Source organism: Hyla sarda, chromosome 9 (assembly GCF_029499605.1).
Source record: "Hyla sarda isolate aHylSar1 chromosome 9, aHylSar1.hap1, whole genome shotgun sequence".
Taxonomy (NCBI): domain Eukaryota; kingdom Metazoa; phylum Chordata; class Amphibia; order Anura; family Hylidae; genus Hyla; species Hyla sarda.
In genome coordinates, this window is record NC_079197.1 from 170,091,144 (window position 1) to 170,117,526 (window position 26,383).

Consider the following 26,383-nt stretch of genomic DNA (forward strand, 5'->3'; position numbering starts at 1 on the left):
TGTCTATGCCCCCTCATCACCTATCTACTGTATGTGCAGGGTCACTTATCCCAGTGTCTTTTGGATTGATTATAGGGGTACTCCACTGGACAGCATTCGGAACATTTAGTTCCACATGCTGCAACAGTCAGCAGCACTCTTTCGTGGACGACCCCTGCAGTGTTCGCACAGCGTTCGGAACGAAATGTTCCGAATGCTGGTCAGTGGAGTACCCCTTCAAGCAATTACTCTACTGTATGTAAATTGCTCTTTAACTATCACAAAATGTCTAGTCTCTTCTCTCTACAGGCATACACTGTCTGGGGTAGACACGTCTTTACATCACACAGATGTCCATGTGTCTCTCTGTACTGTCCTGTTGGTGCATTGTGCGATGAACCGAACTAATGGCATGTTGTAGCTTACTGTTGGGTCCAGCGACTGACAGACAAATGTTTGTGATGCCAGAAGTGTAACTCACCACACTTCAAGTTGAAGCAGTTCTTCTGGGCCAGGTGCTGGGCAATAAAAACACCAGATGCAAGGTTACAGAAAACCACTGAGGAGTTTACTTAAGAAAGTTGCAGGCAGATGTTACAACCAAGGCAATGAAGCCTTTCAATAGCAGGGCAGAACAGAGAGTTGCATAGATAGTCAATAGTGAATGGTGTGGGCACTCTAAGACTCGTAGTACTTTCCCTTAGACTTTAGAGACAACTGACACTGACTTGAAATTGCTGGAATTGGTTATCACCAGGCCTGGACTTAGACTTTTGGACCAGAGCTGCCTGAGGCTTTCTACTCTCATTCCTGGACTTGAGCTATGGGGCCCATGTTGTCACTTTAGCTACTTCTCTTTGCAACTTGGTCTTGGACTAGGCCTGAGTGGCAGAACACCTGTAGGTAGTGTTGCTCCCTTGCAGAACTTTGACTTTCTCTCAGACTCCACCACGGCTCCTCCCCTTACGCTGTACTGAACTCCACAACTTACCTGAACTGAAGTGACTTCTCCCTGTCTAGCCAGAAAAACTAATCCAGGGCAGGAAATCCCTAATGGCAACAGTAGACACCTCTGCAGTTCTTCCTTAAAGGTACCAACAGCCCTATTCACCACATACCAATCATACAAAGGCATAAATAATATAAATCAATAAACAATCAATACAGTCTCACAAAACATCTTCTCTGGAGATGTTTGCTGCAACAGACACCTGAGGCAACATCTACCTGACAGTGTAACATGTCCTGTACCTGGACACCACAATTGTACAAAAAATAACCTAAAAACAAACTGCAAAAATGAAAAAATATAATATGTAAAATCTCAAACGTGTCTGTATAATAGTACCCTAGAAAATGACTATACGGATCGACAGAGGTTAAACATTATTCTTGCTCAGCCAAGTCCAGGCTTCATTTCTGAATGGACACGTTCCCATCTGTAGTTCTCCATAGGATTCTGTGCATGCTCCTCCCGGTTATGGATCTATACGTCCTGTGTAACATGAAAAGACAGAGGGGTTGGTACCAGAAAGATAAAAATTGCTACCCTCCATGTGAGGCTGTAGACATACAGAAGCACAATATGGCCCAATAGAATTCTATGAGTACAAAATCTTGTGTAGTCTCTTTGCAGTCTCTTTGAGTCCCTGTTTCCTTCTGGTCTCTCGACTTATTTTCCTTCCCATCTTACTCCTCCCCCTCCCCTCTCTATAGACTTGTATGGGCAGCAGATAACCTGATCTCTTACTGAGCTGCCAGTTGGTTTTGTAAACACACAACAGATTAAAGGAAAACTATCACATGTTTTCTCCCGCATTATCCACAGGTACTGATGGATAGTGCAGGAGACGCTGATTCCTATGATCCCTACCTTGGGCGGATCCACCCGGCCGTTCGCCCGCAATCTTAGTTTAATTATCCCTGGAAATCTTGCTGTAACTGGCATGGGCAGGGTTTCTGCAGCTTAACTTGCACTGACGTCAGCGCCGCCCTTCCGCAGCGCCGCCTGCTTATGAATATTCATCCCCCTCCCTCCAATTAGGAGCGGCGAAGAGAGGGAGAGCTAGAGGGAGGGGGATGAATATTCATAAGCAGGCGGCGCTGCGGAAGGGCGGCGCTGACGTCAGTGCAAGTTAAGCTGCAGAAGCCCCGCCTGTGCCAGTTACAGCCAGATTTCCAGGGGTAATAAAACTAAGATTGCGGGCGAACGGCCAAGGTAGGGTTCATAGGAATTTTTAAATTACTTCTATTAAAAAATCTTAATCCTTCCAGTACTTTTTAGGGGCTGTATACTACAGAGAAATCCAAAAAAGAAATGCATTTCCTCTGATGTCATGACCACAGTGCTCTCTGCTGACCTCTGCTGTCCATTTTAGGAACTGTCCAGAGCAGCATATGTTTGCTATGGGGATTTTCTCCAGCTCTGTACAGTTCCTAAAATGGAGAGCAGAGGTCAGCAGAGAGCACTGTGGTCATGACATCAGAGGAAATGCATTTCTTTTTTGGATTTCTCTGTAGTATATAGCCCCTAAAAAGTACTGGAAGGATTAAGATTTTTTTTAATAGAAGTGATTTACAAATCTGTTTAACTTTCTGGCACCAGTTGATTTAAAAAAAAAAAAAAAAAAAAGGTTTCCACAGGAGTACCCCTTTAACTCTGCTTTTTATTCTTCACAAGGTAGATCAGTATGACCACACACAGATAACAGTGGTGTGGATGCTGGATAACCTCGGCAAGGTGCTTGTCCAGTCCTGGTGAAGATGGTGATGCTTCTCTGGGGCGCCTCCGGATACGTGGATGTTCCAACTTCCGTCCCAGGTAAGGGTTGGAGAAGGAGGAAGGTGCGGGAGCAATTGAAAGTTTTTAAAAAGCTTTTTTCAGATGACGCGTTTTGCAAGGGGTCCCTTGCTTCATCAGGTCATAGATAAAAGGGGTACAGACAATCTATATATACAGTGTATACTTGAAAAAGTGCGGGAGTTTGTGACAGGTGTGATACATCATCTGGATGCCGGATGTGACGTGCCGGCTGGGAACGTGTTCATTCATAAAATGTACTGTTTGTATACAATGTACCGAGTGTGACTTTGTAATTGAATGCAGAGAGAGCTGCTGGGTGCATCGTATTCGGCTTGAAGGATGTTGCCGATGTATCAGTAAGTTACATTTGTGATTGTTTGTAGTTTTAGATTATACTCTATGTTAAAGGACTTTTCAGGGTGCGTTCACACGGGGGTATTTGTCAGCGGATCCGCAGCTGCGAATCCGCTGACAAAGGCCCCTAAAGTGCTGCCCTCTTTGTGCCTGCTAATAGTGGCAATCCGCCACTACCAGCAGGCACACAGTGAAGTGCGAGTCGCAGTGTATCCGCACATCCAGCACATCGCGGCTGCTCCCCCGGCTCCCTGAGCTACACAGAGAGCGGCCGCGATGTGCGCGAGTACACTGCAAGGTAACTCACACATCGCAGTGTCTGCTGGTAGCGGCGGATTGCCGCTATTAGCAGGCACAAAGAGGGCAGCACTTTAGGGGCCTTTGTCAGCGGATTCGCAGCTGCGGATCCGCTGACAAATACCCCCGTGTGAACGCACCCTGAAAGTGTCTGTAGACTACGGGATGCTGGATGGTTAATTATATTATATGGAGATTGCGGATGATTGCCGAATTATTGATGTGTAAAGAAAGGATCATTCTATTTCTTTATTTATTGTTCTGTAAATTATGTTTCTGCATAATGCAGAATTAGACATCTGATATGTCGATTATACTGAATAAAAATACCGGATGATTGCCGGTGTATTGGTGTGTAGAAAAAAAACAACTATTTCTACACACCAATACACTGGCAATCATCCGGTATTTTCATTCAGTATAATCGACATATCAGATGTCTAATTCTGCATTATGCAGAAACATAATTTACAGAACAATAAATAAAGAAATAGAATGATCCTTTCTTTACACATCAATAATTCGGCAATCATCCGCAATCTCCATATAATATAATTAACCATCCAGCATCCCGTAGTCTACAGACACTTTCAAAAGTCCTTTAACATAGAGTATAATCTAATCATAGTCTTCTACAAACAATCACAAATCTAACTTACTGATACATCGGCAACATCCTTCAAGCCGAAGACGATGCACCCAGCAGCTCTCTCTGCATTCAATTACAAAGTCACACTCGGTATATTGTATACAAACAGTACATTTTATGAATGAACGCTCCCGTTCTCAGCCGGCGCGTCACATCCAGCATCCAGATGATGTATCACACCTGTCACAAACTCCCGCATTTTTTCAAGTATACACTGTATATAAAGATTGTCTGTACCCCTTTTGTCTATGACCTGATGAAGCAAGGGACCCCCTGCGAAACGCGTCATCTGAATAAAGCTTTTTTAAAACTTTCAATTGCTCCCGCACCTTCCTCCTTCTCCAACTCTTACCTGGGACGGAAGTTGGAACATCCACGTATCCAGAGGCGCCCCAGAGAAGCATCACCATCTTCACCAGGACTGGACAAGCACCTTGCCGCGGTTATCCAGCATCCACACCACTATCTACCAGACCGACACCACGGAGTATCGGGACAGATGCTCGGCAGCCTGGAGGAGAATATATAGAGTGCGTGCCCTCAGAAAGCCTACATCAGTGTTGTGCCTGAGCCTGCACAACACTAGAAGGTGAGTGTGTTAATTCACACTTTTACTCGGATCCATAATTTCTGTACGTGCATCTTTATATCCGTTGCGATCACCATCATTTACGGCACTTAGATAGCGCCCCCTTTGTTCACCCCTTTTTTTCCTTTTCTGCACACAGATAACAGATCGCAGTACGATGCTTATAATAAGCAGAGTTAACCCATTGTGTTTAATATCTGCAAATGAAAACAATACAACTGAGTCTTCCAAGTGTTCTTATTAGTTAAAAAGCTGTTCATCAACTTGGAAAAAGGGGGAGGGGGTACAAAAGTGATAGATCCTGGATAACATATTAACAAGTGTGGCCTACAGTTAAAATAAAAAGGTGGAACCCCGAAACCAACTATATATTTAAACAACAGTGCAACAGTAGTACATATTTCACCCACTCCAATGTGCCATTATTTCAATATTTTATCTTTGTTTTTCCACTCTATGAACCTTAAAGGGGTACTCCCGTCCCCTTGTGACGGCCGCATGCTCCAAGTATTCTGAACAAAATGTTCAGAATGTTTGTGCACAGGAGTACCCCTTTAAAGAGCATTAGAACAGCAGGCGAGCTTACGGTATTATAATATTATAATGGTGTTTGAGAATTTCTCTCTCTTTTTGTGACGGATATTATTGCAGAAACATCTATAGAAGATGCAGCCATTTTGGTTGTCACCTTTCAAGCAGCAATTTCTGTATTGCTGTGCACCTAAGCTCGGACTCTGATTTCAGTGACCTCATGAAGTATACGTCAGATTTACCTGAAATAAACATTACTAAGACTATACTGTAATGAAGAAATCTTTTATCAGTAATGGAAAAAAAACAACAGTGTTTATTATCCCTGTGTTACGCCGAGCGCTCCGGGTCCCCGCTCCTCCACGGAGCGCTCGCTACACTCTCGCTATTGCAGCACTCCGGTCAGATCCACTGACCCGGTGCGCTGCGATCCTGCCTCCAGCCGGGATGCGATTCGCGATGCGGGTGGCGCCCGCTCGCGATGCGCACCCCGGCTCCCGTACCTGACTCGCTCTCCGTCGGTCCTGTCCCGGCGCGCGCGGCCCCGCTCCCTAGGGCGCGCGCGCGCCGGGTCTCTGCGATTTAAAGGGCCACTGCGCCGCTGATTGGCGCAGTGGTTCTAATCAGTGTGTTCACCTGTGCACTCCCTATGTATACCTCACTTCCCCTGCACTCCCTCGCCGGATCTTGTTGCCATTGTGCCAGTGAAAGCGTTTCCTTGTGTGTTCCTAGCCTGTGTTCCAGACCTCCTGCCGTTGCCCCTGACTACGATCCTTGCTGCCTGCCCCGACCTTCTGCTACGTCCGACCTTGCTTCTGTCTACTCCCTTGTACCGCGCCTATCTTCAGCAGTCAGAGAGGTTGAGCCGTTGCTAGTGGATACGACCTTGTCACTACCGCCGCAGCAAGACCATCCCGCTTTGCGGCGGGCCCTGGTGAACACCAGTAGTGACTTAGAACCGGTCCACTAGCACGGTCCACGCCAATCCCTCTCTGGCACAGAGGATCCACCTTCTGCCAGCCGGCATCGTGACAGTAGATCCGGCCATGGATCCCGCTGAAGTTCCTCTGCCAGTTGTCGCCGACCTCACCACGGTGGTCGCCCAGCAGTCACAACAAATAGCGCAACAAGGCCACCAGCTGTCTCAACTGACTGTGATGCTACAGCAGCTACTACCTCAGCTTCAGCAACCATCTCCTCCGCCAGCTCCTGCACCTCCTCCGCAGCGAGTGGCCGCTTCAGGCCTACGACTATCCTTGCCGGATAAATTTGATGGGGACTCTAAATTTTGCCGTGGCTTTCTTTCTCAATGTTCCCTGCACTTGGAGATGATGTCGGACCAGTTTCCTACTGAAAGGTCTAAGGTGGCTTTCGTAGTCAGCCTTCTGTCTGGAAAAGCTCTGTCATGGGCCACACCGCTCTGGGACCGCAATGACCCCGTCACTGCCTCCGTACACTCCTTCTTCTCGGAAATTCGAAGTGTCTTTGAGGAACCTGCCCGAGCCTCTTCTGCTGAGACTGCCCTGTTGAACCTGGTCCAGGGTAATTCTTCCGTTGGCGAGTACGCCGTACAATTCCGTACTCTTGCTTCAGAACTATCCTGGAATAATGAGGCCCTCTGCGCGACCTTTAAAAAAGGCCTATCCAGCAACATTAAAGATGTTCTGGCCGCACGAGAAATCCCTGCTAACCTACATGAACTCATTCATCTAGCCACTCGCATTGACATGCGTTTTTCCGAAAGGCGTCAGGAGCTCCGCCAGGATATGGACTTTGTTCGCACGAGGCGTTTTTTCTCCCCGGCTCCTCTCTCCTCTGGTCCCCTGCAATCCGTTCCTGTGCCTCCCGCCGTGGAGGCTATGCAGGTTGACCGGTCTCGCCTGACACCTCAAGAGAGGACACGACGCCGCATGGAGAATCTCTGCCTGTACTGTGCCGGTACCGAACACTTCCTGAAGGATTGTCCTATCCGTCCTCCCCGCCTGGAAAGACGTACGCTGACTCCGCACAAAGGTGAGACAGTCCTTGATGTCAACTCTGCTTCTCCACGTCTTACTGTGCGGATATCTGCCTCTACCTTCTCCTTCTCTACTATGGCCTTCTTGGATTCCGGATCTGCAGGAAATTTTATCTTGGCCTCTCTCATCAACAGGTTCAACATCCCGGTGACCAGTCTCGCCAGACCCCTCTACATCAATTGTGTTAACAATGAAAGATTGGACTGTACCATACGTTTTCGCACGGAGCCCCTTCTAATGTGCATCGGACCTCATCACGAAAAAATTGAGTTTTTGGTCCTCCCCAATTGCACTTCTGAAATTCTCCTTGGACTACCCTGGCTTCAACACCATTCCCCAACCCTGGATTGGTCCACAGGGGAGATCAAGAGTTGGGGTACCTCTTGTTTCAAGGACTGCCTTAAACCGGTTCCCAGTACTCCCTGCCGTGACCCTGTGGTTCCCCCTGTAACCGGTCTCCCTAAGGCCTATATGGACTTTGCTGATGTATTTTGCAAAAAACAAGCTGAGACTCTACCTCCTCACAGGCCTTATGACTGTCCTATTGACCTCCTCCCAGGCACTACTCCACCCCGGGGCAGAATTTATCCTCTGTCCGCCCCAGAGACTCTTGCTATGTCTGAGTACATCCAGGAAAATTTAAAAAAGGGCTTTATCCGCAAATCCTCCTCTCCTGCCGGAGCTGGATTTTTCTTTGTGTCCAAAAAAGATGGCTCCCTACGTCCTTGCATTGACTACCGCGGTCTTAATAAAATCACGGTAAAGAACCGCTATCCTCTACCTCTTATCTCTGAACTCTTCGATCGCCTCCAAGGTGCCCACATCTTTACCAAACTGGACTTAAGAGGTGCTTATAATCTCATCCGCATCAGGGAGGGGGATGAATGGAAAACGGCATTTAACACTAGAGATGGACACTTTGAGTATCTGGTCATGCCCTTTTGCCTGTGCAACGCCCCTGCCGTCTTCCAAGACTTTGTTAATGAAATTTTTCGTGATCTCTTATATTCCTGTGTTGTTGTGTATCTGGACGATATTCTGATTTTTTCTGCCAACCTAGAAGAACACCGCCAACATGTCCGCATGGTTCTTCAGAGACTTCGTGACAATCAACTTTATGCCAAAATGGAGAAATGTCTGTTTGAATGTCAATCTCTTCCTTTCCTAGGATACTTGGTCTCTGGCCGGGGACTACAAATGGATCCAGACAAACTCTCTGCCGTCTTAGATTGGCCACGCCCCTCCGGACTCCGTGCTATCCAACGTTTTTTGGGGTTCGCCAATTATTACAGACAATTTATTCCTCATTTTTCCACCATTGTGGCCCCTATCGTGGCTTTAACCAAAAAGAATGCCAATCCTAAGTCATGGCCTCCTCAAGCGGAAGACGCCTTTAAACGGCTCAAGGCTGCCTTTTCTTCTGCTCCCGTGCTCTCCAGTAGTGTTGAGCGGTATAGGCCATATTCGAATTCGCGAATATATGGACGAATATTCGTCATATATTCGCGAATATTCGCATATTCAATATAATCTCGTTTTATTTCCGCATATGCGAAAATTCGCGTATGCGAAAAGTATCATATGTGAAAATTCGCATATGCGAAAATTAGCATATGCGATTTTTCGTATATGCGAATTTTCGCACGACAGTCTCACACAGTAGTATTACAGCCTTCTTTACACCACACAAGCTGGAAGCAGAGAGGGATGATCACTGTGATGTGTACTGTGAAGAAAAAAACAAAAAAAAAACAATATTCGTAATTACGAATATATAGCGCTATATTCGCGAAATTCGCGAATTCGCGAATATGCGATATTCGCGAATAATATTCGAATTGCGAATATTCGCGAGCAACACTACTCTCCAGACCTGACCCATCTAAACCCTTCCTATTGGAGGTTGATGCCTCCTCAGTAGGAGCTGGAGCGGTTCTTCTACAAAAAAATTCTTCCGGGCATGCTGTTACTTGTGGTTTTTTTTCTAGGACCTTTTCTCCGGCGGAGAGGAACTACTCCATTGGGGATCGAGAGCTACTGGCCATTAAATTAGCACTTGAGGAATGGAGGCATCTGCTGGAGGGATCAAAATTTCCAGTTATTATTTACACCGATCACAAGAATCTCTCCTATCTCCAGTCTGCCCAACGGCTGAATCCTCGCCAGGCCAGGTGGTCTCTGTTCTTTGCCCGGTTTAATTTTGAAATTCACTTTCGCCCTGCCGATAAGAACATTAGGGCCGATGCTCTCTCTCGTTCCTCGGACGCCTCGGAAGTAGAGCTCTCTCCGCAACACATCATTCCTCCTGACTGCCTGATCTCCACTTCTCCAGCCTCCATCAGGCAAACTCCTCCAGGGAAGACCTTCGTCTCTCCACGCCAACGCCTCGGAATCCTCAAATGGGGTCACTCCTCCCATCTCGCAGGCCACGCGGGCATCAAGAAATCCGTGCAACTCATCTCTCGTTTCTATTGGTGGCCGACTCTGGAGACGGATGTTGTTGATTTTGTGCGGGCCTGCACTGTCTGTGCCCGGGATAAGACTCCTCGCCAGAAGCCCGCTGGTCTTCTTCATCCTCTGCCTGTCCCCGAACAGCCTTGGTCTCTGATTGGTATGGACTTTATTACAGACTTACCCCCATTCCGTGGCAACACTGTTGTTTGGGTGGTCGTTGATCGATTTTCCAAGATGGCACATTTTATTCCTCTTCCTGGTCTTCCTTCAGCGCCTCAGTTGGCAAAACAATTTTTTGTACACATTTTTCGTCTTCACGGGTTGCCCACGCAGATCGTCTCGGATAGAGGCGTCCAATTCATGTCAAAATTCTGGAGGGCTCTCTGTAAACAACTCAAGATTAAATTAAACTTTTCTTCTGCTTATCATCCTCAGTCCAATGGGCAAGTAGAAAGAGTTAACCAGGTCCTGGGTGATTATTTACGGCATTTTGTTTCCTCCCGCCAGGATGACTGGGCAGATCTTCTACCATGGGCCGAATTCTCGTATAACTTCAGAGTCTCTGAGTCTTCTTCCAAATCCCCATTTTTCGTGGTGTACGGCCGTCACCCTCTTCCCCCCCTCCCTACTCCCTTGCCCTCTGGTTTGCCCGCTGTGGATGAAATAACTCGTGATCTTTCCACCATATGGAAAGAGACCCAAAATTCTCTCTTACAGGCTTCATCACGCATGAAGAAGTTTGCTGATAAGAAAAGAAGAGCTCCCCCCATTTTTTCTCCCGGAGACAAGGTATGGCTCTCCGCTAAATATGTCCGCTTCCGTGTTCCCAGCTACAAATTGGGACCACGCTATCTTGGTCCTTTCAAAATTTTGTGCCAGATTAATCCTGTCTCTTACAAACTTCTTCTTCCTCCTTCTCTTCGTATTCCTAATGCCTTTCACGTTTCTCTTCTTAAACCACTCATCATCAACCGTTTCTCTCCCAAACTTGTTTCTCCCACTCCTGTTTCCGGCTCCTCGGACATCTTCTCCGTAAAGGAGATACTGGCCTCCAAGAAGGTCAGAGGGAAAACCTTTTTTTTGGTCGATTGGGAGGGCTGTGGTCCTGAAGAGAGATCCTGGGAACCTGAGGACAATATCCTAGACAAAAGTCTGGTCCTCAGGTTCTCAGGCTCCAAGAAGAGGGGGAGACCCAAGGGGGGGGTACTGTTACGCCGAGCGCTCCGGGTCCCCGCTCCTCCCCGGAGCGCTCGCTACACTCTCGCTATTGCAGCGCTCCGGTCAGATCCACTGACCCTGTGCGCTGCGATCCTGCCTCCAGCCGGGATGCGATTCGCGATGCGGGTGGCGCCCGCTCGTGATGCGCACCCCGGCTCCCGTACCTGACTCGCTCTCCGTCGGTCCTGTCCCGGCGCGCACGGCCCCGCTCCCTAGGGCGCGCGCGCGCCGGGTCTCTGCGATTTAAAGGGCCACTGCGCCGCTGATTGGCGCAGTGGTTCTAATCAGTGTGTTCACCTGTGCACTCCCTATGTATACCTCACTTCCCCTGCACTCCCTCGCCGGATCTTGTTGCCATTGTGCCAGTGAAAGCGTTTCCTTGTGTGTTCCTAGCCTGTGTTCCAGACCTCCTGCCGTTGCCCCTGACTACGATCCTTGCTGCCTGCCCCGACCTTCTGCTACGTCCGACCTTGCTTCTGTCTACTCCCTTGTACCGCGCCTATCTTCAGCAGTCAGAGAGGTTGAGCCGTTGCTAGTGGATACGACCTGGTCACTACCGCCGCAGCAAGACCATCCCGCTTTGCGGCGGGCCCTGGTGAACACCAGTAGTGACTTAGAACCGGTCCACTAGCACGGTCCACGCCAATCCCTCTCTGGCACAGAGGATCCACCTTCTGCCAGCCGGCATCGTGACACCCTGAGGAAGGGGTTAATGCCCCGATACCGATTGGATCTGTAAATATCTATTGTTTTTAGAGAATTTATCTGTAATGTTAATAATTTGCCATGTTTCAAATCTATAGTGAAATAATATCTGTTGGAGAAAGATCATCCTGAATGAAGGGGAGAGAGACGTGGTCTGGATTGGTATAGACACTGCCGTGGAGGAATTCGACTGGAAGATGAGACGTGATGCCGGCATGGGGGGAGAAGGTGTTGAGACACTCCCCTCCGTGAAGTAAGTCACCCTCTACTATTGTCCCACCACCAAAGGCTGTCCTGTGGGCTGCGGATCTCCACCGGCAGACCTGCGGCACAGGTGTTGGGCCCACTATGGGACTGACTGCTGCGTTACAATTGTTCAAGCAAAGGAGGATAGTTCAGCGAGTACAGGGAAGATGGTAAGGGACCCACCAAGATACCTAAGTATTTGAAAGAAGTGTGAGTAAGTGATACAGATACGGGTAAGTCCCCCTCTGTCATTGCGTTTGAAGACATAGATACAGTGTGTCTAGTAGAACGATCATTGACCCTGAACCCGGACACCTGCCCAAAGTCTTCTAGGTAGTTAAAGAGTTTGTCCACGTCGCCCTTCGGGTTTCCCAAAAACTGAAAGCAGGTCATCTGCGAAGAGTGCGTGGGACACCTTATACCCCCCAACAGTCACTTCCTGGATATCCTCAACCTTAGATAGCCTCCTAGATAGGGGCTCTATAGCTAAATGAAATAAAAGTGGGGAAAGGGGTCACCCCTGTCTCAGGGGAGAAGGGTTCAGACAAAAAGCCAGTAGTATGTGGGGATACAAGTGGACATCATCCAAGACCGCCAGCACCGTCCAAATGTGAGATACAGCCGAACGACATTGTATAAATCCCACTTGGGTTGGTGAGATCAATCTAGGCATGATACTCGCTAACCGATCGGCTGGTATCTTGGAGACTATTTTGAGATCTACATTAATGAAAGAAATAGGTTGATAACCTTCTGGCTGCAATGTGTCTTTACCGGGCTTTGGTAGGAACTATGAAGTAGGCGGTATTGGACGAAGCCGGTGTATCTGCCCCTGACAAGTAAGCGTTGTACAGGGAAAGAAGAGTAGGTAAAACTTCCAGCAACAGGATTTTGTAAAACTGTCCTGAGAACCCATCAGGTCCCGGTGCCTTGTGGGATTGCAGCCCCTTCACCACCCGTTCCATCTCTTCTCCCTGGATCGGCCTTCCCAGGGCTTCCTTCTCCTCTTCTGTTAGGGAGGGTGATCTGTAGTTTTTATCAGTACCATATTTGTTTTGATGGGACTTTTGATTGCTTTTTATACTTTTTTTTCTCATATATGATGCGATTAAAAATATTATTATTTATATATTAGTAGTTTGGATAGTTACGCACACGGCAATAACAAATATGTAAATTTTTTTCTTTTTTTTCTTTTTCATGTAAAATGGGAAAATAAGGGCAATTTTAATTGATATAAGAGGAGGGATTTTTATATCATTTTACAGATTTTTTAAATTTTCAATTTTTATATGCAATCATTAGATTGCATTCACTGTATAATGCTATGCCTATGGCATAGCATTACACAGTGAGATCGTTGATGCACTGATCTAGCCTGGATATGCCAGGCTACATCATTGAGTTGGTGATCGGCGGCAGGGTACCCACCTTTGCCGTTTTAGCTTAGTGAACCTCTGCAATCACATTGTGGGGGTTCGGTAAGCTCTTCTGAGCTACCGCAGATTTTATTTTCATTGTACACACCGTGATCGGCATTGATCACGGCATCTAAAGGGTTAAGTGATCAGCACTGCCCGCCATAAGCAGTGAGTGTGAGTGTCAGGCTACTAAGCAGTGAGCGTCAGGCTAATAAGCAGCGAGTGTCAGGCTACTCGCTTCAAAGCCACTTAAGGTGTCGGGGAAAACAGATACGCAGAAGTACCGAGAGGCAAATAACAGACTATTTTGGAGCAGTAAGGAGCTATAACAAAAGATAAAGCTGTAATTCATGAGATCGAAACGAAATGTTACAAAAAATATTTTATACTAAAACTTTGGTTTTCGTTCTTTTTGCCTTCCTTTGTATTGTTCTAATGAAATGCCATATAATATTACAGTTCTGTGCTAGAAACAAAGGCTGAATTATAAGACTTTCTAAATTAGGAGATTTCAGGTTTAAAAGATTTTCACATACACAAACATATAAATTTATATGTATATATATATATATATATATATATATATATATGTATACAGTGGTCACTCAACATACGAAGGTAATCCGTTCCAAATGAACCATAGTTTGTTGAAACCATCGTATGTTGAGGGATCCGTGCAATGTAAAGTATTGGACAGTGGTCTACAACCTGCAGACCCGCAGGTTGAAGACCACTGTTAGAGGAAGTTGTACTCACCTGTCCCCGCCGCTCCGGACCGTCACCGCTGCCCGGGATGTCTCCGTCCATCGCTGTCGCCGCATCCCCGACGCTCCGGCCGCAAAGCGGGATGGTCTTGCTGCGGCAGTAGCAACCAGGTCGTATCCACTAGCAACGGCTCAACCTCGCTGACTGCTGAGAAGGCGTGGGACAGAAGGACTAGGCAGAGGCAAGGTCAGACGTAGCAGAAGGTCGGGGGCAGGCGGCAAGGTTCGTAGTCAGGATGGATAGCAGAAGTTCAGGTAACACAGGCTTTGGACACACAAAACGCTTTCACAGGCACAAGGCAACAAGATCCGGCAAGGGAGTGCAAGGGAGGAGATCAGATATAGCCAGGGAGCAGATGGAAGCCAATTAAGCTAATTGGGCCAGGCACCAATCATTGGTGCACTGGCCCTTTAAGTCTCAGAGAGCTGGCGCGCGCGCGCCCTAGAGAGCGGAGCCGCGCGCGCCAGCACATGACAGCAGGGGACCGGGACGGGTAAGTGACCTGGGATGCGACTCGCGAGCGGGCGCGTCCCGCTGTGCGAATCGCATCCCCAACGGCCATGACAGTGCAGCGCTCCCGGTCAGCGGGACTGACCGGGGCGCTGCAGGGAAAAAGACGCCGTGAGCGCTCCGGGGAGGAGCGGGGACCCGGAGCGCTAGGCGTAACAGTACCCCCCCCCTTAGGTCTCCCCTTTTTTTTGTCCGGTAACTGTCTCCCCTGGGATGAGGACACCGGGAAAGAATGGGGGGCTTCCTCAACGGGAGGCAGTACAGCAGGAGTTGGAATGGGGAGGGAGGGCAGAGGGTGAAGTTTGGCACGGGGCAGGGAGACACAAGGACGGGAGCCATGAGGGGACACAGAGGCTTGCCTGATGGGACTGGGAGGGGGGGAGAGGCACTTCCTGTGGCAGGCAGAGTCCCAGTTCTTGATCTCCCCGGTGGTCCAATCAAGGGTGGGGGAATGAAGCCGGAGCCATGGCAGACCGAGGAGGACCTCAGAGGTACAGTTGGGGAGAATGAAGAACTCAATCCTTTCGTGGTGGGGTCCGATAGACATCAGGAGGGGTTCTGTGCGGTAATGCACGGTGCAATCCAATCTGGCTCCGTTGACCGCGGAAATGTAGAGCGGCTTGAAGAGACGGGTCACCGGGATGCGGAATTTATTAACAAAGGACTCCAAAATAAAATTCCCAGAGGCACCAGAGTCAAAGCAGGCCACGGCTGAGAAGGAGGAGTTGGCTGAAGACGAAATCCGCACGGGCACCGTGAGACGTGGAGGAGCAGACTTGGAACCAAGAGACGCCACACCGACGTGAGCTGGGTGCGTGCGTGGAGGACGGATAGGGCAATCCACCAAGAAATGCTCGGTACTGGCACAGTAAAGACAGAGATTTTCTTCCCTACGGCGATTCCTCTCTTCCTGGGTCAGGCAAGACCTATCCACTTGCATGGCCTCCTCGGCGGGAGGCCCAGGCGTAGATTGCAACGGATACTGTGGGAGAGGTGCCCAGAGATCTAAGTCTTTTTCCTGGCGGAGCTCTTGGTGTCGCTCAGAAAAACGCATGTCAATGCGGGTAGCTAAATGGATGAGTTCTTGCAGGTTGGCAGGAATCTCTCGTGCGGCCAGCACATCCTTGATGCGACTGGATAGGCCTTTTTTAAAGGTCGCGCAGAGAGCCTCGTTATTCCATGATAACTCGGAAGCAAGAGTACGAAATTGGATGGCGTACTCGCCCACTGAAGAATTACCCTGGACCAGGTTCAACAGGGCAGTCTCGGAAGAAGAAGCTCGGGCTGGCTCCTCGAAGACACTCCGGAGTTCAGCGAAGAAGGCCTGGACTGTGGCTGTGGCAGGATCATTGCGGTCCCAGAGCGGTGTGGCCCAAGACAAGGCCTTTCCTGAAAGAAGGCTTACTACGAACGCCACCTTAGACCGTTCTGAAGGAAACAAGTCCGACAACATCTCCATATGCAGGGAACACTGAGACAAAAATCCACGGCAGAGTTTAGAGTCCCCATCAAATTTGTCCGGCAGGGACAAGCGGAGGCTAGGAGCGGCCACTCGCTGCGGAGGAGGTGCAGGAGCTGGCGGAGGAGATGGTTGCTGCTGTAGCAGAGGCAGAAGTTGCTGTAACGTGGCGGTCAACTGCGACAGCTGCTGTCCTTGTTGGGCAATTTGCTGCGATTGCTGAGCGACCACCGTGGTAAGGTCAGCGAGACTTGGCAGCGGCACCTCAGCGGGATCCATGGCCGGATCTACTGTCACGATTCGGCTTCCAGGTAGTGGATCCTCTGTGTCAGCGAGGGATTGGCGTGGACCGTGCTAGTGGACCGGTTCTAAGAGGCTACTGGTTTTCACCAGAGCCCGCCGCAAAGCGGGATGGTCTTGCTGCGGCAGTAGCAACCAGGTCGTATCCACTAGCAACGGCTCAACCTCGCTGACTGCTGAGAAGGCGTGGGACAGAAGGACTAGGCAGAGGCAAGGTCAGACGTAGCAGAAGGTCGGGGGCAGGCGGCAAGGTTCGTAGTCAGGATGGATAGCAGAAGTTCAGGTAACACAGGCTTTGGACACACAAAACGCTTTCACAGGCACAAGGCACCAAGATCCGGCAAGGGAGTGCAAGGGAGGAGATCAGATATAGCCAGGGAGCAGATGGAAGCCAATTAAGCTAATTGGGCCAGGCACCAATCATTGGTGCACTGGCCCTTTAAGTCTCAGAGAGCTGGCGCGCACGCGCCCTAGAGAGCGGAGCCGCGCGCGCCAGCACATGACAGCAGGGGACCGGGACGGGTAAGTGACCTGGGATGCGACTCGCGAGCGGGCGCGTCCCGCTGTGCGAATCGCATCCCCAACGGCCATGACAGTGCAGCGCTCCCGGTCAGCGGGACTGACCGGGGCGCTGCAGGGAAAAAGACGCCGTGAGCGCTCCGGGGAGGAGCGGGGACCCGGAGCGCTAGGCGTAACAACTACAACTATTTTCTTAATATGTAACTGCATAATTTTGATACACCAATATTTGACTTAAATGTCGAGAATTTAGCTATATAGACATAGTACTTGTTTACGTAGTCAGATGTTGAGAACTATTAACATAAAGGGTTAAAAGGGATGAGAGGATAGGATAATACATAAGTAGTTTAACGTTTTGCTTTTGACAGCCCACCCACTGTTCCCCAAAGTTGAGGTGGCTATACGTTCCCTTGGGCTTTTCAAGCTAAAGGTGGTAATTTCATCTACCAACAACGTAGGATTAAGGGACTTTTTCCCCTAGATTTACAAGAATGTATCTCATGTCTGTCTTCTATTTGTTTACTGTTTATGATTTTTATTCTTTATTACTAATTTTTTCTCCTCTTTTACTAGTACAACATGCCCGTGCGACCCAACCTTCCCTATCAGGAAATCCAAGTGCTTCGACTGACGTTTCGTATTCACCCATAAAGATCCGTCACAGACTTTCATCCTTATCAACCATGATCATCAGTGGTAGGAAGCTGCACACTATCATATCTTACTCTAATTCAAAAGCGTTTTTTAACTCTTAATGTAAAGGGCCTAAATACAGATATCAAGAGACGTCTTCTCTTGAAAGATCTAAAATCTATGAAAATAGACATAGCCCTTATCCAGGAAACGCATCATGACGAATCTTGCTCCTTTAAATTTGCGTCTAGATATTATCCCACAGTATTCTCAGCCACACAGGATAAAAAAAGGGGAGGAGTAGCAGTATTGATATCTCGCACATGTCCTTTTCAGGTAACCAACACAATATTGGACCCTAATGGGAGATGGATTATAATTACCGGAACACTATCAGGTGTCCCTCTCACAATATGTAACACATATGCACCTAACTCATCCCAGATAGCCTTCTTGAACAATTTATTTTCCAAACTCACAACATTACTCCCGACAACTTTGGTAATTGGAGGGGACTTTAACATCCCGTTCTCAAGTACAATAGATAGACATTCAATACTGCATGATATGCCATCTCCAGCGGCTATAAGACTCTCCACTTCCTTCCGAAAATTAGTAAGAAAAAATCACCTTTTTGACCTTTGGAGGATAAGCAATCCCAGTAACAGAGAGTTTACATTTTTCTCACATCCTCATTCCACTCACTCTAGAATAGATACATTCTTTGGGAACCTTCCAGGACTTAGACTAATGGATAATGTAAAAATTCTTCCCATTACATGGTCAGACCATGCTCTGGTGATAATGGAACTAAAACATACTGCCACACCTAGAAAGGCCTGTCACTGGAGACTGAACGAAACGTTGATAAAGAAATTAGAATACAGAGATTCCATCATGGGATGTCTTCAAGACTATTTTGAGAGAAATGAGGGCAGTGTTACGACTAGTCGTACCCTATGGGAGGCACATAAGGCAGTCATAAGGGGACACTGTATTTCACTTCTCAGCTGAAGAAAAATTCTACATCTCTTGCGAATGAGCTTAAAACTAAACTAAAAAAACTTGAGTACGGTTTGATTCATTGTCCCTCCTTGAGAAGACTAAAACAGATAGTGCTCATCCGCAACCAGTTGAAGGACATTGAAATTACTCATGTGGAGAAAATGTTAACTTTCACAAGGCATACATATTATAGTAAAGCAAATAAACCACACACCTTATTAGCCTCGCAGTTAAACTCACAAAAGCGCAATCAAACCCATTTTCTATAAAAAATTCCCAGGGACAATTGCATTACGATCCAACACAAATTGCCACCATCTTTCAAGAATATTATTCCAATCTATATAACCTACCCTCCCAGCTACCCTCGGACCACCTGACTAGAGACTCCATATTAAATAAATACCTTGATTCATGTAACCTTCCTAAAATGACTCCATCTGATCTAGACACTTTAAATAAGGAATTCTCTCAAGAAGAAATATTAGACACCATTAAAGAACTGCCAAATGGCAAGTCCCCTGGCCCAGATGGCCTTCCGTATTCTTACTACAAAACCTTCTCCGAAATCTTAATTCCACATATGATACCTCTTTTTAATTCCTTTTTAGGTGAAACGTCTATCCCCTCAAGTATGTTAGAATCCTATATTACAGTTATTCCAAAACCCAGCAAAGACCCCTCAGAATGTGCGAGCTATAGACCAATTTTATTACTGAATTCGGACTTGAAATTATTCACAAAAATGCTAGCCAATAGACTCGGCCTAATTCTCCCGACTCTAATAGATAAGGACCAAGTGGGTTTTACCCTTCATAGACAGGCTGGGGACAACACGAGACGTACGGTCGATCTCATTGAGGTAATACACAGGTCTAAGTCCTCTGGACTAGTGTTAAGCCTAGATGCAGAAAAAGCGTTTGACCGCTTAAGTTGGCCTTATATGGAATCTACCCTTCAAGCTTTTGGTGTTTCCGGACCGTTTATGAAGGCAATTTCATATCTATACTCATCCCCAACTGCGCAAGTCAGGTTCCCTCACGCCACATCTCAAAAAATAGAAATTCACAATGGGACAAGACAGGGTTGCCCTTTGTCCCCATTGTTATTTGTGTTATGTATAGAACCATTAGCGGCCCTTGTCCGCGCAAATCCTGATGTTAAAGGGATAGTGGTTAAACAAAAGGAATACAAAATTGTGCTGTTTGCGGATGACGTACTTCTAACAATAGCTAATCCCATGACCACACTGCCTTCTCTTCACTCCATCCTCCGTACATACAGTCGTATGTCAGGATATAAGATAAATGAAAGTAAAACTGAAGCTTTACCTATTAACCTACCTGAAACCCAACTTTCTCTCCTTAAATTAAATTATCCATACAGATGGCAGGAAAATTATATTACTTACCTGGGTGTACGTATCACCTCTAAATACTCTAATCTTTATAAGTGTAATTTTCCCCAATTTTTTAAAGATATCAAATCTCAAATGGAGAAATGGTCTAATCTTCCAATATCCCTTATTGGAAGGATATCGGCAATCAAAATGTCAGTCTTGCCTAGATTCCTTTATTTGTTGGAAACCCTACCGGTTTTAATACCTAAAGGAGCATTAAAATGTTTTCAGTCAGCCATCCTCAGGTTTGTTTGGAAGGGGGGCCGGCACAGATTACCGGTGTCTGTCTTGACAGCTAAAAAGAACTATGGAGGACTTGCATTACCGGATGTTTATAACTATTATTATTCAGTCCACCTTAGAAATATTCCGTCATGGACGCAATTTTATGCATATAACAAATGGACGGACATTGAGAAGCTGTGGTCGGCCCCAGTTCATCTATGTGCCTTGATTTGGGACTCACATATGTATGTTAACCAAAAAAATTTACTTGGCCCAATGAGAACTACATTAAAGATATGGGAAATGATCACGTCTAAATTTCCACTAAAATCTCCCAACTCACTTCTAACACCCTTTATATTTAACCCCTCTATTCCTGATAATACAATGACAATATAGATGTAATATCTCCCTGGGTGAAGGCAAGGTTATTTCACTTTGTTGATCTAGTAGACCCTATAAGAAGAACATTCCTTCCATTTCAATCTTTGAGAGACAAATGTAATTTAGCTAGGGATACACAAAACTTCTTTCAAATGATTAAAACATCTGCGGGATTAGATAGGCCTGAAGACGCTTTTTCTAAACCAACACCTTTCGAAATAATATGTAAAGGTGAGATCACTACAAGGGGTTTGATATCTTCCATATACAATATATTACACTCTTTCACTTATCAAGATAATTGGAAACACCCTTACATGATAAAATGGGAGGAATATCTGGGCTATGAAATACCAAAAGCCATGTGGCAGACCATATGTGTCACGATGCCGGCTGGCAGGTAGTGGATCCTCTGTGCCAGAGAGGGATTGGCGTGGACCGTGCTAGTGGATCGGTTCTAAGTCACTACTGGTTTTCACCAGAGCCCGCCGCAAAGCGGGATGGTCTTGCTGCGGCGGTAGTGACCAGGTCGTATCCACTAGCAACGGCTCAACCTCTCTGACTGCTGAAGATAGGCGCGGTACAAGGGAGTAGACAGAAGCAAGGTCGGACGTAGCAGAAGGTCGGGGCAGGCAGCAAGGATCGTAGTCAGGGGCAACGGCAGGAGGTCTGGAACACAGGCTAGGAACACACAAGGAAACGCTTTCACTGGCACAATGGCAACAAGATCCGGCGAGGGAGTGCAGGGGGAGTGAGGTATAAATAAGGAGTGCACAGGTGAACATACTAATTGGAACCAAGGGAGCGGGGCCGCGCGCGCCGGGACAGGACCGACGGAGAGCGAGTCAGGTACGGGAGCCGGGGTGCGCATCGCGAGCGGGCGCCACCCGCATCGCGAATCGCATCCCGGCTGGAGGCGGTATCGCAGCGCCCCGGGTCAGTGGATCTGACCGGAGCGCTGCAGTGAGGAGAGTGTAGCGAGCGCTCCGGGGAGGAGCGGGGACCCGGAGTGCTCGGCGTAACAGTACCCCCCCCCTTGGGTCTCCCCCTCTTCTTAGAGCCTGAGAACCTGAGGACCAGACTTTTGTCTAGAATATTGTCCTTAGGTTCCCAGGATCTCTCTTCTGGACCACAACCCTCCCAATCAACTAAAAAAAAAGTTTTCCCTCTGACCTTCTTGGATGCCAGAATCTCTTTGACGGAGAAGATGTCCGAGGAGCCGGAAACAGGAGTGGGGGAAACAAGTTTGGGAGAGAAACGGTTGATGATAAGTGGTTTAAGAAGAGAAACGTGAAAGGCATTAGGAATACGAAGAGAAGGAGGAAGAAGAAGTTTGTAAGAGACAGGATTAATCTGGCACAAAATTTTGAAAGGACCAAGATAGCGTGGTCCCAACTTGTAGCTAGGGACACGGAAGCGGACATATTTAGCGGAGAGCCATACCTTGTCTCCAGGAGAAAAAATGGGAGGAGCTCTTCTTTTCTTATCCGCAAACTTCTTCATGCGTGATGAAGCCTGTAAGAGAGAATTTTGGGTCTCTCTCCATATGGTGGAAAGATCACGAGAAATTTCATCCACAGCGGGCAGACCAGAGGGCAAGGGGGTAGGGAGGGGGGGAAGAGGGTGACGGCCGTACACCACGAAAAATGGGGATTTGGAGGAAGATTCAGAGACTCTGAAGTTATACGAGAATTCGGCCCATGGTAGAAGATCTGCCCAATCATCCTGGCGGGAGGAAACAAAATGTCGTAAATAATCACCCAAGACCTGGTTAATTCTTTCTACTTGTCCATTGGATTGAGGATGATATGCAGAAGAAAAGTTTAATTTAATCTTGAGTTGTTTACAGAGAGCCCTCCAGAATTTTGACACGAATTGGACGCCTCTATCCGAGACGATCTGTGTGGGCAACCCGTGAAGACGAAAAATGTGTACAAAAAATTGTTTAGCCAACTGAGGCGCTGAAGGAAGACCAGGAAGAGGGATGAAATGTGCCATTTTGGAGAATCGATCAACGACCACCCAAATAACAGTGTTGCCACGGGATGGGGGTAAGTCAGTAATAAAATCCATACCAATCAGAGACCAAGGCTGTTCGGGGACAGGCAGAGGATGAAGAAAACCAGCGGGCTTCTGGCGAGGAGTCTTATCCCGGGCACAGACAGTGCAGGCTCGCACAAAGTCCACGACATCCGTCTCCAGAGTCGGCCACCAATAGAAGCGAGAGATGAGTTGCACAGATTTCTTGATGCCTGCATGACCTGCGAGATGGGAGGAGTGACCCCATTTGAGGATTCCGAGGCGTTGGCGTGGAGAGACGAAGGTCTTTCCTGGAGGAGTTTGCCTGATGGAGGCTGGAGAAGTGGAAATCAGGCAGTCAGGAGGAATGATGTGTTGCGGAGAGAGTTCAACTTCCGAAGCATCCGAGGAACGAGAGAGAGCATCGGCCCTAATGTTCTTATCGGCAGGCCGAAAGTGAATTTCAAAATTAAATCGGGCAAAGAACAGAGACCACCTGGCCTGGCGAGGATTCAGCCGTTGGGCAGACTGGAGGTAGGAGAGGTTCTTGTGATCGGTGTAAATAATAACTGGAAATCTTGATCCCTCCAGCAGATGCCTCCATTCCTCAAGTGCTAATTTAATGGCTAGAAGCTCTCGATCCCCGATGGAGTAGTTCCTCTCCGCCGGAGAGAAGGTCCTAGAAAAAAAACCACAAGTAACAGCATGCCCGGAAGAATTTTTTTGTAGAAGGACCGCTCCAGCTCCTACAGAGGAGGCATCAACCTCCAATAGGAAGGGTTTAGATGGGTCAGGTCTGGAGAGCACGGGAGCCGAAGAAAAGGCAGACTTGAGCCGTTTAAAGGCGTCTTCCGCTTGAGGAGGCCAAGACTTGGGATCGGCATTTTTTTTGGTTAAAGCCACGATAGGAGCCACAACGGTAGAAAAATGTGGAATAAATTGCCTGTAATAATTGGCGAACCCCAAAAAACGTTGGATAGCACGGAGTCCGGAGGGGCGTGGCCAATCTAAGACGGCAGAGAGTTTGTCTGGATCCATTTGTAGTCCCTGGCCAGAGACCAAGTATCCTAGGAAAGGAAGAGATTGGCATTCAAACAGACATTTCTCTATCTTGGCATAAAGTTGATTGTCACGAAGTCTCTGAAGAACCATACGGACATGCTGGCGGTGTTCTTCTAGATTGGCAGAAAAAATCAGGATATCGTCCAGATATACAACAACACAGGAGTATAAGAGATCACGAAAAATTTCATTAACAAAGTCTTGGAAGACGGCAGGGGCGTTGCACAGGCCAAAGGGCATGACCAGATACTCAAAGTGTCCATCTCTAGTGTTAAATGCCGTTTTCCATTCATCCCCCTCTCTGATGCGGATGAGATTATAAGCACCTCTTAAGTCCAGTTTGGTAAAGATGTGGGCACCTTGGAGGCGATCAAAGAGTTCAGAGATGAGGGGTAGGGGGTAGCGGTTCTTTACCGTGATTTTATTAAGACCGTGGTAGTCAATGCAAGGACGTAGAGAGCCATCTTTTTTGGACACAAAGAAAAATCCGGCTCCGGCAGGAGAGGAGGATTTACGGATAAAGCCCTTTTTTAAATTTTCCTGGATGTATTCAGACATGGCAAGAGTCTCTGGGGCGGACAGAGGATAAATTCTGCCCCGGGGTGGAGTAGTGCCCGGGAGGAGGTCAATAGGACAATCATAAGGCCTGTGAGGAGGTAGAGTCTCAGCTTGTTTTTTGCAAAAAAAACATCCGCAAAGTCCATATAGGCCTTAGGGAGACCGGTTACAGGAGGAACCACAGAGTCACGGCAAGGGGTACTGGGAACCGGTTTTAGGCAGTCCTTGAAACAAGAGGGCCCCCAACTCTTGATCTCCCCAGTGGACCAATCCAGGGTTGGGGAATGAAGTTGAAGCCAGGGTAGTCCAAGGAGAATTTCGGAAGTGCAATTGGGGAGGACCAAAAATTCAATCTTCTCGTGATGAGGTCCGATGCACATTAGAAGGGGCTCCGTGCGGAAACGTATGGTACAGTCCAATCTTTCATTGTTTACACAATTGATGTAGAGGGGTCTGGCGAGACTGGTCACCGGGATGTTGAACCTGTTGACGAGAGAGGCCAAAATAAAATTTCCTGCAGATCCGGAATCCAAGAAGGCCATAGTAGAGAAGGAGAAGGCAGAGGCAGATATCCGCACAGGCACAGTAAGACGTGGAGAAGCAGAGTAGACATCAAGGACTGTCTCACCTTTGTGCGGAGTCAGCGTACGTCTTTCCAGGCGGGGAGGACGGATAGGACAATCCTTCAGGAAGTGTTCGGTACTGGCACAGTACAGGCAGAGATTCTCCATGCGGCGTCGTGTCCTCTCTTGAGGTGTCAGGCGAGACCGGTCGACCTGCATAGCCTCCACGGCGGGAGGCACAGGAACGGATTGCAGGGGACCAGAGGAGAGAGGAGCCGGGGAGAAAAAACGCCTCGTGCGAACAAAGTCCATATCCTGGCGGAGCTCCTGACGCCTTTCGGAAAAACGCATGTCAATGCGAGTGGCTAGATGAATGAGTTCATGTAGGTTAGCAGGAATTTCTCGTGCGGCCAGAACATCTTTAATGTTGCTGGATAGGCCTTTTTTAAAGGTCGCGCAGAGGGCCTCATTATTCCAGGATAATTCTGAAGCAAGAGTACGGAATTGTACGGCGTACTCGCCAACGGAAGAATTACCCTGGACCAGGTTCAACAGGGCAGTCTCAGCAGAAGAGGCTCGGGCAGGTTCCTCAAAGACACTTCGAATTTCCGAGAAGAAGGAGTGTATAGAGGCAGTGACGGGGTCATTGCGGTCCCAGAGCGGTGTGGCCCATGACAGAGCTTTTCCAGACAGAAGGCTGACTACGAAAGCCACCTTAGACCTTTCAGTAGGAAACTGGTCCGACATCATCTCCAAGTGCAGGGAACATTGGGAAAGAAAGCTACGGCAAAACTTAGAGTCCCCATCAAATTTATCCGGCAAGGATAGTCGTAGACCAGAGGCGGCCACTCGCTGCGGAGGAGGTGCAGGAGCTGGCGGAGGAGATGATTGCTGAAGCTGTGGTAGTAGCTGCTGTAGCATCACGGTCAGTTGAGACAGCTGTTGGCCTTGTTGCGCTATCTGTTGTGACTGCTGGGCGACCACCGTGGTGAGGTCAGCGACAACTGGCAGAGGAACTTCAGCGGGATCCATGGCCGGATCTACTGTCACGATGCCGGCTGGCAGGTAGTGGATCCTCTGTGCCAGAGAGGGATTGGCGTGGACCGTGCTAGTGGATCGGTTCTAAGTCACTACTGGTTTTCACCAGAGCCCGCCGCAAAGCGGGATGGTCTTGCTGCGGCGGTAGTGACCAGGTCGTATCCACTAGCAACGGCTCAACCTCTCTGACTGCTGAAGATAGGCGCGGTACAAGGGAGTAGACAGAAGCAAGGTCGGACGTAGCAGAAGGTCGGGGCAGGCAGCAAGGATCGTAGTCAGGGGCAACGGCAGGAGGTCTGGAACACAGGCTAGGAACACACAAGGAAACGCTTTCACTGGCACAATGGCAACAAGATCCGGCGAGGGAGTGCAGGGGGAGTGAGGTATAAATAAGGAGTGCACAGGTGAACATACTAATTGGAACCACTGCGCCAATCAGCGGCGCAGTGGCCCTTTAAATCGCAAAGACCCGGCGCGCGCGCGCCCTAGGGAGCGGGGCCGCGCGCGCCGGGACAGGACCGACGGAGAGCGAGTCAGGTACGGGAGCCGGGGTGCGCATCGCGAGCGGGCGCCACCCGCATCGCGAATCGCATCCCGGCTGGAGGCGGTATCGCAGCGCCCCGGGTCAGTGGATCTGACCGGAGCGCTGCAGTGAGGAGAGTGTAGCGAGCGCTCCG

At 48.3% G+C, this 26,383-nt stretch overlaps 1 protein-coding gene across 1 annotated transcript in view; it reads right to left on the reverse strand.

Moving 5' to 3' along the window:
• Window positions 1-281: 281 nt before the first annotated feature.
• Window positions 282-26,383, reverse strand: part of LOC130290618 (T-cell surface glycoprotein CD1c-like) — a 51,633-nt gene continuing 25,531 nt past the window's right edge. Inside the window, exon 8 of the mRNA XM_056538484.1 lies at window positions 282-1,474. Within this exon, the coding sequence (XP_056394459.1) occupies window positions 1,393-1,474 (82 nt within the window). The 3' untranslated portion in view covers window positions 282-1,392. The remainder of the gene's footprint in view (window positions 1,475-26,383) is intronic.